This window comes from Oncorhynchus kisutch, linkage group LG1 (genome assembly GCF_002021735.2).
Source record: "Oncorhynchus kisutch isolate 150728-3 linkage group LG1, Okis_V2, whole genome shotgun sequence".
NCBI lineage: Eukaryota > Metazoa > Chordata > Actinopteri > Salmoniformes > Salmonidae > Oncorhynchus > Oncorhynchus kisutch.
The window spans coordinates 51,644,610-51,658,233 of NC_034174.2; the positions used below are offsets into that span (position 1 = coordinate 51,644,610).

The window sequence follows — 13,624 nt, forward strand, 5'->3', positions numbered from 1 at the left end:
CTTTTGAGGACTGTGCTCTTGCTCCCAAGTTCCTACCTTTATTTTCTTGCCCTTGGGCACTCCGCGGGCCTTCTCCATGCTCTTCTTCCTCTTCTTGGACTTGTTCCGCTTAACGCGGTTGACTGTGAGCGTGATGCTGGTGGGCGTGTGCTGCGTTGCTGTGTAGGACACAGTGGCGGGCGACACTTCCTCGTCACCACTCTCCGTGGCGCTGCTATCGCCCACTAGAAGTGCAAGAGAGACTTGAGCATTCACAGGTACTTGGCAAAGTTAGTTTCCACCTGGGCACGCCAACAGTAAAGACTTAAGGTTGGTTTCCCGGACTAAAATGCTATTTAAATAGAGATTCTGCATTGAACTTTTTAGACCAGGCCTAAGGCTGCTTTCACACCAAATTGGTTTGGAACGTTTTTTTTCCGAACTCCAGCGCATTTTCTCCCTTAGATCAGTTCGTTTGGACTGGTGTGAACACTATCCACACTAGGGAGCGCAGTAAACACGCTGTGGTTCGCTGCAGGTGATCATGCAGTCCCGGACCAAACACAGTAAAAGAACCAGAGGTTCATTCAGTATTATTGGTTGTTTTGACTGCGATCATTTGATCAAATGCACGCAGTAACTTAACATACGGTGAGTAATAGCACATTTATGAGCGCATCCCATGCAGATTAATGGAGAAGGGGGCTACACTGTAGGCTACTGAGCCGGTAGTGAAATTCTACACACCCATTGCATAGTCTTCACATTTTGTGGCCTTAATACAACATCTAAAAAGGGATTACATCATATTTTCAAGTAATGAGGTGGCAGCATCATGTTATGCTTGTCATTGGCAGGGACTGGGGAGTCTTTTGATCCTGACAAAGGAGCAAAGCTCACGTAAAAACTTAAAGGAAAACCTGCCTCAGTCTTCTGAAAACCTAACCCTGGGATGTAGTTTTATTTATCAGCAAGAAATGTAGATTTTTATGCCAAAGACACACCAGAATGGCTCTCCAAGAGGTCTTGCGTGTTCATGAGTGGTCTAGCCTCTGTCCGGACTTAAATTTGCTTGGCAATCAGAGTCGAGGTTTAAATATTGCTGCCCAACAATGATTCCCAACCAAATTTACTGAGCATGAGACATTTGGACCAAAACGATGGACATATGTTGCCCTAAGAATCGTGCAGAGTTGGTAGAATACTATTCAAAATGATTAACGCTGTGAACTTTGCCAAAAGGTGCTTCCAAGAAGTATTAACTCTGGGGTGTGAAGACATACGCAAACCAAACTTTCACTTTGAATATGTGGAGTAAGTTGTTCAGATCTGAAGGAACAAAGTCCAATGCAATCCATTTTTACATTTAACTTTCAGGCAGCAAAATGTGAAGACTGTGCAAGGGGTGTGTCGACTTTCACTAGGCACTGTAGTATACTCTTCTCCTCCTGCGGCCGTTCTAACAGGTAGTGGATATTGCGCGGTTTCCTCACGCATTTTGTTGGATGACCAAAGCGAAAGTAATAAACTCAGCAAAAAAAAGTGTCCTCTCACTGTCAACTGCGTTTATTTTCAGCAAACTTAACATGTGTAAATATTTGTAGGAATATAATATTCAACAGACAAACTGAACAAGTTCCACAGACATGTGACTAACAGAAATTGAATAATGTGTCCCTGAACAAAGGGCGAGGGGCAAAATCAAAAGTAACAGTCAGCCACCATCTGCATTAAGTACTGCAGTGCATCTCCTCCTCATGGACTGCACCAGATTTGCCAGTTCTTGCCGTGAGATGTTACCCCACTCAGCCCTAGCCCTCATGCTCCTATCCAAAAGGTCCCAGACTTGCTAAATGGGATTGAGATCTGGGCTCTTCGCTGGCCATGGCAGAACACTGACATTCCTGTCTTGCAGGAAATCACGCACAGAAAGAGCAGTATGGCTGGTGGCATTGTCATGCTGGAGGGTCATGTCAGGATGAGCCTGCAGGAAGGGTACCACATGAGGGAGGAGGATGTCTTCCCTGTAACACACAGCGTTGAGACTGCCTGCAATGACAACAAGCTCAGTCCGATGATGCTGTGACACACCGCCCCAGACCATGACAGACCCTCCACCTCGATCCCGCTCCAGAGTACAGGCCTCAGTGTAACGCTCATTCCTTCGACGATAAACACGAATCCAACCATCACCCCTGGTGAGAAAAAAAACAACTTGTCAGTGAAGAGTACTTTTTGCCAGTCCTGTCTGGTCCAGCGACGGTGGGTTTGTGCCCATAGGCGACATTGTTGCCGGTGATGTCTGGTGAGAATCTGCATTACAACAGGCTTACAAGCCCTCAGTCTAGCCTCTCTCAGACTATTGCGGACAGTCTGAGCACTGATGGAGGGATTGTGCGTTCTTGGTGTAAGTTGTTGTTGCCATCCTGTACGTGTCCCGCAGGTGTGATGTTCGGATGTGCCGATCCTGTGTAGGTGTTGTTTCACGTGGTCTGCCACTGAGGACGATCAGCTGTCCGTCCTGTAGCGCAGTCTTAGGCGTCTCACAGTACGGACATTGCAATTTATTGCCCTGGCCACATCTGCAGTCCTCATGCCTCCTTGCAGCATGCCTAAAGCATGTTCACGTAGATGAGCAGGGACCCTGGGCATCTTTCTTCTGCTGTTCTTCAGAGTCCATAGAAAGGCCTCTTTAGTGTCCTAAGTTTACATAACTATGACCTTAATTGCCTACCGTCTGTAAGCTGTTAGTGTATTAACAACCGTTCCACAGGTGCATGTTCATTAATTGTTCATTGAACAAGCATGGGAAACAGGTGTTTAAACCCTATACAATGAAGAGCTGTGAAGTTATTTTGATTTTTACGAATGATCTTTGAAAGACAGGGTCCTGAAAAACGTGCATTTTTTTGCTGAGTTTATGAAGTTTGAGACACAGAAGTTATGCTTCTTGATAATCATTGATGGATTTAACATGACCATTTTCTCCAATTAACAAATGACTCGTATGAACACACATTTGGCAATGTGAAACCAACCTGCCCAAACGCAAAAAATACAACATACCAGATAAAAATCAAAGTCGGATTCGAACTATAGCTACGAACAATGTGTGAAAAGCCCTAAACTTAATCCGTGTCCAGGAAAACTGGCCCATGGAGTTTACGTGGTTTAGTTGAGGCCAAGTGGCACCATGTATATACGTAACGCCCGTGCATCAATGTGGTGGCTGTATGCGTTTTCCATACTTGGAATACGCACATTGAGATGCATTTTATGTAGTCTATCATTCACCATACCTGATACATTTTCTTGTTTCCGGCGTTGGCCGTCCAGTCCTTTCCTCCTGTCTAGCCCCCTGAAATCACAGAAATAAGAAAATCACAATTAGGAAATTGCAGATCTTATAGGCCTTTAGCAAGGTGAGAGATAAATATATCTATCTCAATATATGACTTATACTATATCTGTATTAATCTAAGCCAAATAGAAGTGGTGACCCACCATTAACGTAGATGGTGGGTCACACAGTTGAAGTCAAAAGTTTACATACACTTAGGTTGGAGTCATTAAAACTCGTTTTTCAACCACTCCACACATTTCTTGTTAACAAGCTATAGTTTTGGCAAGACGGTTAGGACATCTACTTTGTACATGACACAAGTAATTTTTCCAACAATTGTTTACAGACCGATTATTTCACTAATTCACTGTATCACAATTCCAGTGGGTCAGAAGTTTACATACTAAGTTGACTGTGCCTTTAAATAGTTGAAAATGATGTCATGACTTTAGAAGCTTCTTATAGGCTAATTGACATCCTTTGAGTCAATTGGAGGTGTACCTGTGGATGTATTTCAAGGCCTACCTTCAAACTCAGTGCCTCTTTGCTTGACATCATAGGAAAATTAAAACAAAATCAGCCCAGACCTCAGAAAAACAATTGTAGACCTCCACAAGTCTGATTCATCCTTGGGAGCAATTTCCAAACACCTGAAGGTACCACGTTCATCTGTACAAACAATAGTACGCAGGTATGAACACGATGGGGCCACACAGCCGTCATACCGCTCAGGAAGGAGACGCGTTCTGTCTCCTAGAGATGAGCATACTTTGGTGCGAAAAGTATAAATCAATCCAAGAACAGCAGCAAAGGACCTTGTGAAGATGCTGGAGGAAACGGGTACAAAAGTAGGTATATCCACAGTAAAACAAGTCCTATATCGACATAACCTGAAAGGCCGCTCAGCTAGGAAGAAACCACTGCTCCAAAACCGCCATAAAAAAATCCAGACTACGGTTTGCAACTGCACATGGGGACAAAGATCAAACTTTTTGGAAAAATGTCCTCTGGTCTGATGAAACAAAAATAGAACTGTTTGGCCATAATGACCATCGTTATGTTTGGAGGAAAAAGGGGGAGGCTTGGCAAGCCGAAGAACACCACCTCAACCGTGAAGCACAGGCTCATGTTCTGGGGGTGCTTTGCTGCAGGAGGGACTGGTGCACTTCACAAAATAGATGGCATCATTGAAGCAACATCTCAAGACATCAGTCAGGAGGTTAAAGCTTGGTCGCAAATGGGTCTTCCAAATGGACAATGACCTCAATCCTATAGAAAATTTGTGGGCAGAACTGAAAAAACGTGTGCGAGCAAGGAGGCCTACAAACCTGACTCAGTTACACCAGCTCTGTCAGGAGGAATGGGCCAAAATTCACCCAACTTATTGTGGGAAGCTTGTGGAAGGATATCCAAAACATTTGACCCAAGTTAAACAATTTAAAGGCAATGCTACCAAATTGAGTGTATGTAAACTTCTGACCCACTGGGAATGTGATGAAATAAATAAAAGCTGAAATAAATCAATCACTCACTCATTATGCTGACATTTCACATTCTTAAAATAACGTGGTGATCCTAACTGACCTAAGACAGGAAATGTTTACTAGGATTAAATGTTAGGAATTGTGAAAAATTCAGTTTAAATGTATTTGGCTAGGTGTATGTAAACTTACGACTTCAACTGTACACACACGACATTCCACAGAGTGTACCATGTATTCAGAACCTTTTCTCAAAATGGCTGCGGCCGGCTCTCACCTGCAGCTCTCGCACTTTATGAGGAAGCCATCCGGAGTCAGGCTGCAGTGGCACCAGCTGGCCACGGCCCCTTCTTCCTCCGACGAGCTGTCGCTGTCAGCAGAGTTCTCCTCCTGGCGGCCGTTGTCATGGTAGCGGGAGGTAGGGCCGCGTGCCACGCCGTTGAGCTCCATGCGGGGGATGATGGTGTGGGAGAGCGGGGAGGCGGGTGGGGTGGGGGGAGGGGGCGCGCCATAGTTGTGATCCTGACAACACACAACGGAAGACTGTTGCATCTTCAAACAATGGGTGTTCAGGTACAAACAAAAAAAGAGGAAGGGGAAACGGAAAATGGAAGACGAATGAAAATGAGGGCAAACAAAAATGGTACGTGACAATACAGCATGTTAGCTAAAAACGCACGAGGGCGCTGCGAACGTGTTAATCAGCATTAGCGATTCATAGCATTGAAGCCTTGCGCCGACTTTATTTTGCTACGTTTTGATACTTAGCATGTCGTGCGGGACTCTCCTTCCTCTCGGATGTAAGACTACGCTTGCAACTGTACTGGCCTTACGCGCTCTTAGGCCGACACATTCATTTAGGATACTGACGAAAAGTCCAGAAGGGACATCTTACAAAAAGATACTTGATCGGAATGTTGAGATCGTCAGATATGAGAGAGACTGGCCTATAAAATTGGCCACATTGTGACAAAGGAAGAAAAGAGCTGTGTACTCACAGTATATGGTAGTCCCCGATACCCATGACTCTGTGCACTCACACAGCTGTGGTTGGGGTAGTTTTTCTCATTCACGGCAGGGCTTGCTTCCACTGACTCAGGGCTGAGAGAGGGAGAGAGAATGAAAGCATAAGCAGTAGAAACATTGACAGTAAAAGAGTAATGGTACAGACACAAGGAGAAATCTGACTGCTGATAGGTACTTAGCACAGTTGGAGGCTGTTCCACCTCTTGCAGGAACAAAGATGAACTAAATGCTTAACCAATAAATAATTTAATTCACTCTCCATTATCACATACTGCCAGTTACAGTTCGCTTGCAAGCGTCGCCATTTAGCACAACACAGCTAGCTACTCCATCGACTCGACAGACAAGCTGCTTCATTCAAAACAAACAAATCCATTGTGATTTAATTATAATGTTGCTAACTACACTAGTTATCTATACTGAATGTAAATATAAAACACAACATGTAAAGTGTTGGTCCCATGTTTCATGAGCTGAAATAAAAAGATCCCAGAAATTTTCCAAATGCACAAAAAGAGTATTTCTCTCAAATGTTGTCAACAAATGTGTGCTCATCCCTGTTACTGAGTATTTCTCCTTTGCCAAGATAATCCATCCACCTGACAGGTGTGGCATATCAAGCTGATTAAACAGCATGATCATTACAGAGGTGCACCGCATGCTGGGGACAATAAGGGCAAACTAAAATGTGCAGTTTTGTCACACAAACAAAACAAGGCCACAGTTTCAAGTTGAGGGAACGTGCAATTGGCATGGTGATTGCAGGAATGTCCACCAGAGCGGTTGCCAGAGAATTGAATGTTAATTTCTCTACCATAAGCCACCTCCAACATCGTTTTAGAGAATTTGGCACTACGTCCAACTGGCCTCACAACCGCAGACCACGTGCAACCCCACCAGACCAAGACCTCCACATCTGGCTTCTTTACCTGCGGGATCATCTGAGAACAGCCACCCAGAGAGCTGATGAAACTGAGGAGTATATCTGTCTGTAATAAAGCCCTTTTGTGGGGGAAAACTCATTCCTGATTGTCTGGGCCTGGCTCCCCCGTGGGTGGGCCTATGCCCTCCCAGGTCCACCCATGGCTGCACCCCTGCCCAGTTATGTGAAATCCATAGATTGGGGCCTAATGACTTTTTCAATTGACTGATTTCCTTATATGACCTGTAATTCAATAAAATAGATTCGTTGAAATTGTTGCATGTTGCGTTTATATTTTTGTTCAGTGTAAATAGCCAAGAAACACAAACGACAGTTTCACGTCCGTACACTTTCATTTCAAGTAAATAAGTAACAAAGCAGCTTGCTAGTTATCTTACATTAGCTCCAGCATGCACAAGCCCAACAAGCTACTGCCACCTTGTCGCCTGGAGTATTTAAATTAAGCAAATCGGAGGCAAAACTGTTCTGTGTGAACAACAAAAAGGTAACTGCCGACACTCTGGGCAGAGGTGCTAAGCACCTACTGGCAGTCAGATTTCTCAGTGTGTCTGACCCTTAAAAGAGTATAAAACAAAAGTTGGAGAAATGTAGGAGTCAAAGATAAAAAAGTTAGGAGATATAGAATGAAATATGGTATCTAGAAAGAGTTTTAAAAAACTACAGGGAAAGCCATTTTTCAACTACTAAGCAGCTAAGCTTGGTCATATTCATAACGCAACAGAAAAAAAAAAATGAAAGACAACCTAAACTTGCCAATAAGACATGCCCGTTGTAACTTATCATCACAAAACGTTTTGGTATAGTTTGTCTTGATGAATACTACCATGTTGGGGTGGGGGTCCTGCATTAACCTGCTTTACTTGTAAACAACTCTAAGGTGATATATCCTAGACCTGTTCTGTACACTAGATGGCGCCACAGCCCAAAACATCCTCAACAGCTAAGGGAAGTCTGGGTGAACGATGACAAGTCAGGAAATGGAATGTCAGCGGCCATGATGCGTGTTATGCAACTCCCCCGTTGCCCTTTAGCAGAGGTCTTGGAGGGAGGGGAGAAGAGAACCGTGTCTTTTTACCCAACAACTAAGAGCCCTGGTACACGTAGCCCTGCCGAACAATATCAAATGTCAAAAGGCTACATGTCAAAACAAGAAAATACTACATCCCGGCTGGTGATTTTTCTAAATGTCGCCCATGTCTGCTTTTCTGTTTCTCATTGTTTTCATGCGAGGTGAAATCCCCCACCCTGCATGCCTGCCCGAGTCAGGTTGGGTTTCTTAGTATGGGGGAGGGGGAAGAGCCTGATCCAGCTACATTCCATAGAAGCTCAGTCATCTGGCTCACCTACAGGGTAGTAGGAGCACCGGGCTGTTTTCCCTGTGCAGTCTAGAGCCATTTCCTCATACAGCACTCAGCAGAACAGCTGGCTCTTGTTCCAATACTTGTCTGATTTAACCTCAGTCACCCTAAAGCTCTCTTGGGGGGGGGGGGTCATCACTGATCAGTTACAGGTGTAACAGTATAATTTTAAACCGTCCCCTCGCCCATACCCGGGCGCGAACCAGGGACCCTCTGCACACATCAACAGTCACTCACGAAGCATCGTTACCCATCGCTCCACAAAAGCCGCGGCCCTTGCAAAGCAAGGGGAACTACTACTTTAAGGTCTCAGAGCAAGTGACGTCACCAATTGAAACGCTATTTAGCGCACACCGCTAACTAAGCTAGCCGTTTCACATCCGTTACACAGGGTCCGTCCCAAATGGCACCCTATTCTCCATACATTTTTAGCAAAAGTAGTTCAGTATGTATGGAATAGTGTGTCATTTGGGGCGCCACCACTATGTGATGGGGTGGTTGAATGCAAGGCCTGACAGGGGAAGAAGGGTTCAGATCCTAATGGTCCCTCACGCTGCCTTCTGCCCCATAGATAGAAAGTAGGGATGCACGATATATCGGTATCAGATGATATTAGCTGAAAATGTCAACATCGTGGTCGGCCCGATGTCTAGTTTAACGCCGATGTCAAAACTGGCATGCATAACGTAGGTACAAGACGTAATGACTCCACGTCAACAAAATAAATGCACAGTAATAGTGTCACTGCTATTGGCTTCACAACATACTATGGAACGCCTTTGGGTCTTTGCGTGTCAAAAAAGACAAGTCAGATAACACTATTTGACACGTTAAATAACACAGATTATAGAATGTTGTGTGTTCTGAATTTGCATGTGCAAGTCAAAACGCCACCACTCCTATCAGTAGCACTTGTCAAAGCTGTACAAAAAAGTCTGCAAACAAGCAGACACCGGCCACGAACGACGCATTTACAATACCACGTTGGCAATGAAGCATCATTTGTTTGACCACAACTTTAGCTTGGTACCTAGCTAGCACCAATACAACCAGCCCGAAAACTATGACCAGTAGAAACTGCAGTCATTTTCATTATTCTTTGCAATGATTTAGGAATCCTTGTGAGTAAGTATTACGTAGGTGACCACTTGTTGTTCGCCTATTGAAATTGAACTTCAAATAAATAGCTAGCCAGCTACTTAACCGTGTTGCTCAAAGCTAACGTTATAAGCAGCCAGCTAGCTTCATCTGGCTAGTGAGGCTCGACCGGACCGGATTATGTGTTGTGAAGCTAGCCACAATAAGGATTAGGCACAATAGTGGAATTTGCGGTTTGCCTTCACTTTAAAATAGGTATTTTTATTTTGATGCAGAAGGTTACAATTGGTGGAATCATGCCATATTTAGACTAGATAATGTTAAACAAGGTTGGAATGTGAAGCAATGAAATGGGGTCAGTCTACTCGGTGACACCCACAGAACACAACTGTTAAGAGTTTACGCAAATATTAGTGTTGTAGCTCTTATCACGGGACTCACCTCCCCAGTCAGCCCATTGTGTGTAATGACATTCATATTGCACTGTACAGCCAGCCGTACCTAAGGATTGGGGATCAATGAAATGGGTTATCAGTCTACTCAATACCCAAGATAATTTTTCCCAACATCCTCCTCAGAAAGACTCAAACATCCATGCAGTATTGTTTTTCCTCTGGAATAGTGTTCAATACACAGGTTGATAATAAATGTGGCTCAGTTCAGTTGTTTCAGAGTCCAGCAATAAGAGCTACAACGCTACTGTTTTCTGGGTTGTCACTGAGTAGACTGATACCCCATGTCATTGATCCACAATCCATAGTTAAGGCTGTACAGTGAAATAAGTATGCCCTAAACGCAATTCTAAAGTATAATACATTGTGTGATTTTAGATTTGTCAAATTAACAAATTGCCCAACCTCATTTAGCATGATCTATTCAATTATGGCATAATTTACTATTTGCAATCATTTGCATCACTGTCAATTACATTTATTTTGAAGGATACCCGCAAAGTCCACTATTGTGGCTAATCCTTATTGTGGCTAGCTTCACATAGATGGTTCTGACCCCATTTTAGATGACACCTAGCTATATAGTTAGCTAGCTACAAAAAAAAAGAAAAAAGTTAGCTAGCTACTGAAACGGATGTCGTTTTGCTATGTTTTTGGGGATGAACATTGCTTGCATTTTTTTATGACCAGCACTGTAGGTGCCCGAGACAACTTTACTAGCATCAAAGCATACGCAATCGATGAAACGTAACACATGAAATACGAGTGAGTGTAAAAAGTACGTAAAAAAATGAATACACGTTAAATTAGTATGTGACGTGCAGTCATTTTCAGGTCCTGATTGGTCAACAAGCTCATTTGACATGTCAAAGAGTGTTATTTGACACAAAAACCCAAACGGCAATCCATAGTATGAGAAATCGTGGTTGAGAATGAAACTGAACAAATTAACAACGAAACAGCACAGCAAGTTAAAGAATTAGATTTTGATTATGTTTTACTGGTAAATGGGGACATATTGTAAAGCCAACAAAATAACTTTTTGGTCAGTGTGGTGTGTATAACCTTTATTTAACTAGGCAAGTCAGTTAAGAACAAATTCTTATTTACAATGACGGCCTACCCCAGCCAAACCCAGGCCAATTGTGCGCCGCCCTATGGGACTCCCAATAACGGCCGGATGTGATACAGCCTGGATTTGAACCATGGACTGTAGTGACGCCTCTTGTACTGAGATGGTGCCTTAGACCGCTGCGTCCGTGTGTGTTACCTATTTAACTGTAATAGAATGCTTAATAGGCCGTTAAAATTCTAAATATCGGTATTGTTTTTTTGGCAAGGAAAATATAGGATATCGTTCAAAAATGTTATCGGTGCATCACTAATAGAAAGGCATCCGGTAGTACTCCTGTATTCTGTCTAGGCTTGGGCAGTATACGGAAATAACCACGGGATGGGTTTTCAATACCATTAAAACAATTTAAATGTTTTTTTTAATAAAATGTGAATATTTGTAGCTACTTAAATACCTGCTGTCAACTTGAATAATACGTTAGCAGATAAAGATCATTCTTCATTTCACCTGAAACATTTTTCATTATGAAGTTTACTGGTACTCCCTAGTCACGTGGCGTTTGTTTACAAGCACACAACGACGAGAGCACCTGCTTGGTTATCTAGTTACAGTATGGAATTCACAACTAAATGTTTGGAAGCTGGATATCTTTTAAATATTAAGTTAACAGTCTAAAATGTGCTGAATGCTCAGCAGTTGTGTATTAGGTTTGCTAATTTATTAACTTGTTAGCTTGATTTTAGAAGAAGCTTCGCTTGGTAACAGCAGAGAATCTCCTTATCAAGAGCCTTGCTGTGTAATATTTGTTTGGTGCGTGCAGCACCAAGTACTTTTGAGTTACTTATATAAATTTGAGCAGGGATGTATGTTTGTCCTGCAAATAATTTAGCTCAGACACTGTATAAAATGTTCACAAAGCACTTGTTAGCATTCTCTATGGGATATTACATGGAATTGTTAGTATTGCGAACCTATGGATTAAAAAGGCTCAGTGGGGTTTGAAAAGAGCACCCCGTGTTCAGTGCTGATATTACCGAATATCCTGGTATGGCACAAGGTCGGTATGAAAGTATGACAATTGGGATACCGCCCAAGCATAATTCTGTCTGTGGTGGGCCCCAGCTTCCTGGTCTAGGTTGGAAGGCCTTCACTGTGACCTACACTTTCCAGCTCTCCTGGTCACTTCCTGATTCTGACCACAGTGGAAACGCAGCAACAGCTAGTTTAGAAACATTTTGAACTGCTGCACATGGCTTGTTGGGTAGTGAAAAAAAGACACACACACACACACACACACACAAACCCTAGCATCCCTATCCTCAACCCCCCCCCTCCCCTGTGGTACTCACTCTGATCCAGCAGCCATATCTGAGTAGGACGTTTCTGGTGTAGTGACTCCCAGCGCGATTACTATGCTCATGACGTCCAGCACAGCGGCACGCAGGGAGGAGGGGGAAGGGGGGGGGAGAAGGAGGGGGAGGGTGGGATGGGACAGGGGGTGGGGAGGAGAGGGGGGGGGGATCACGGGGTCTGAACTGTAGTGACAGACCACTCCAGGGGTGGGGTGCCGCAGAGCCGCAGCCGACGGCTCACGGACATGGGGAGACCTGGGGAGAGAGCGAGAGGACAGGTCAGGAGTGAGACAAACACGCACCCCAAACACATCCACCAGCGAGCGCACACACACGCCCACACAAGGAAACAAGTGAAGAGTCAACAAAAGACACTTCTGATCCCATGAACTTGAGTTGGGTATAGCCTAAAATACAGGTAGAACAATAGAAATATAATCTGTATATTCTAGATTATATATTTCTATGGGTACAACACCAATATACAGACAAGCATAAAACTGGGTCTCCCGCTGCTGTTAATACACAATCGGACCATTTCATTTGGATTCTCAATGAACTATCGTGAGTCATAAAATTTTAGAGGTCATTCTAAAATCGATACAAGCCTAAAAGAAAGGCTACAGAAGTTGTCACATACACCGGATAGGTGCAGTGAAATGTTTTGCAGGGTCAGCCATTGTAGATGGCGTCCCTGGGGCAAATTAGGTTTATGTGCCTTGCTCAAGGGCAAGTCGACAGATTTCTCACCTTGTCGGCTCCGGTATTCGAACAAGCGACCTTTCAGTTACTGGCTCAGAAGCAATACTCTGTCTTACCTAAAAGCCAAATGCAAAACAAGGGAAAATCTGCTGCAGCCCCATGTTCTGTAAGTGTGTGTGAACAATGAACTTGATTGAGTTTCAATACCATGGGGTCGGCACCTAGGCCTAAATCCTAGACAAGTTGGAGAATAGGCCTAAGGTTTATAGGGTGTTTCCACACCAGTGTGGACAGGGAATATTTTTGGTATCTCAGATTCTGCTCTGAAATTTTCATAAAGAAAATTAAATTGGGAGGAAGGGTGTTTATCAATATGTTGTGTCAAATGAAAAACGCGCCAATCCTCTCCAAACTGGGATGGTATAAATTGATAGAATAATTTCTTAATTTATAGACTAATCAACGCAGATCAGGCCCGGTCCTGGCAGAGACAAAATTGCCACCCTCCTATCCCCGCAAAGTAGAATAGTAGCCTAGGCTATACACAGTGTAGGCCCACAATGCATCTTTATGAATGCCCATGTGGTAGCCTACCGTTTGTCATTTCATTCATACATTTGTGAACGTGTGTATTAGTCATTTACTGCTCTCATTCTCGGGGTGGAAATGTTGTTTGCAGAGTTCACAACCTGCTAGACTTGTGAGAAATTAGTTTGGGTTCATAACAAACCATCATGTGTGTGTTCCATGTGAGCATCTGTCTGGTTTCTCTGTCCTGTTAAATGTTGATGGCACGTGCGCTTGAGCACGCATAG

The 13,624-nt window shown here is 43.7% G+C and overlaps 1 protein-coding gene across 6 annotated transcripts in view; it reads right to left on the reverse strand.

The window, feature by feature from the left end:
* Window positions 1-13,624, reverse strand: part of setd5 (SET domain containing 5) — a 49,571-nt gene that overhangs the window by 15,727 nt on the left and 20,220 nt on the right. For 3 of the 6 annotated variants that reach the window (XM_031826707.1, XM_031826705.1, XM_020468661.2), the window contains exons 1-5: window positions 12,105-12,228; window positions 5,802-5,904; window positions 5,081-5,355; window positions 3,279-3,337; window positions 37-224 (exon numbers count right to left, since the gene is read on the reverse strand). In XM_031826707.1, coding sequence (XP_031682567.1) covers window positions 37-224; window positions 3,279-3,337; window positions 5,081-5,355; window positions 5,802-5,904; window positions 12,105-12,175 — 696 coding nt within the window. In that variant the 5' untranslated portion in view covers window positions 12,176-12,228. Of the gene's footprint in view, window positions 1-36; window positions 225-3,278; window positions 3,338-5,080; window positions 5,356-5,801; window positions 5,905-12,104; window positions 12,363-13,624 lie in introns of those variants that run through there. The other 3 variants (XM_020468660.2, XM_020468662.2, XM_020468657.2) reach the window with 2 other exon arrangements.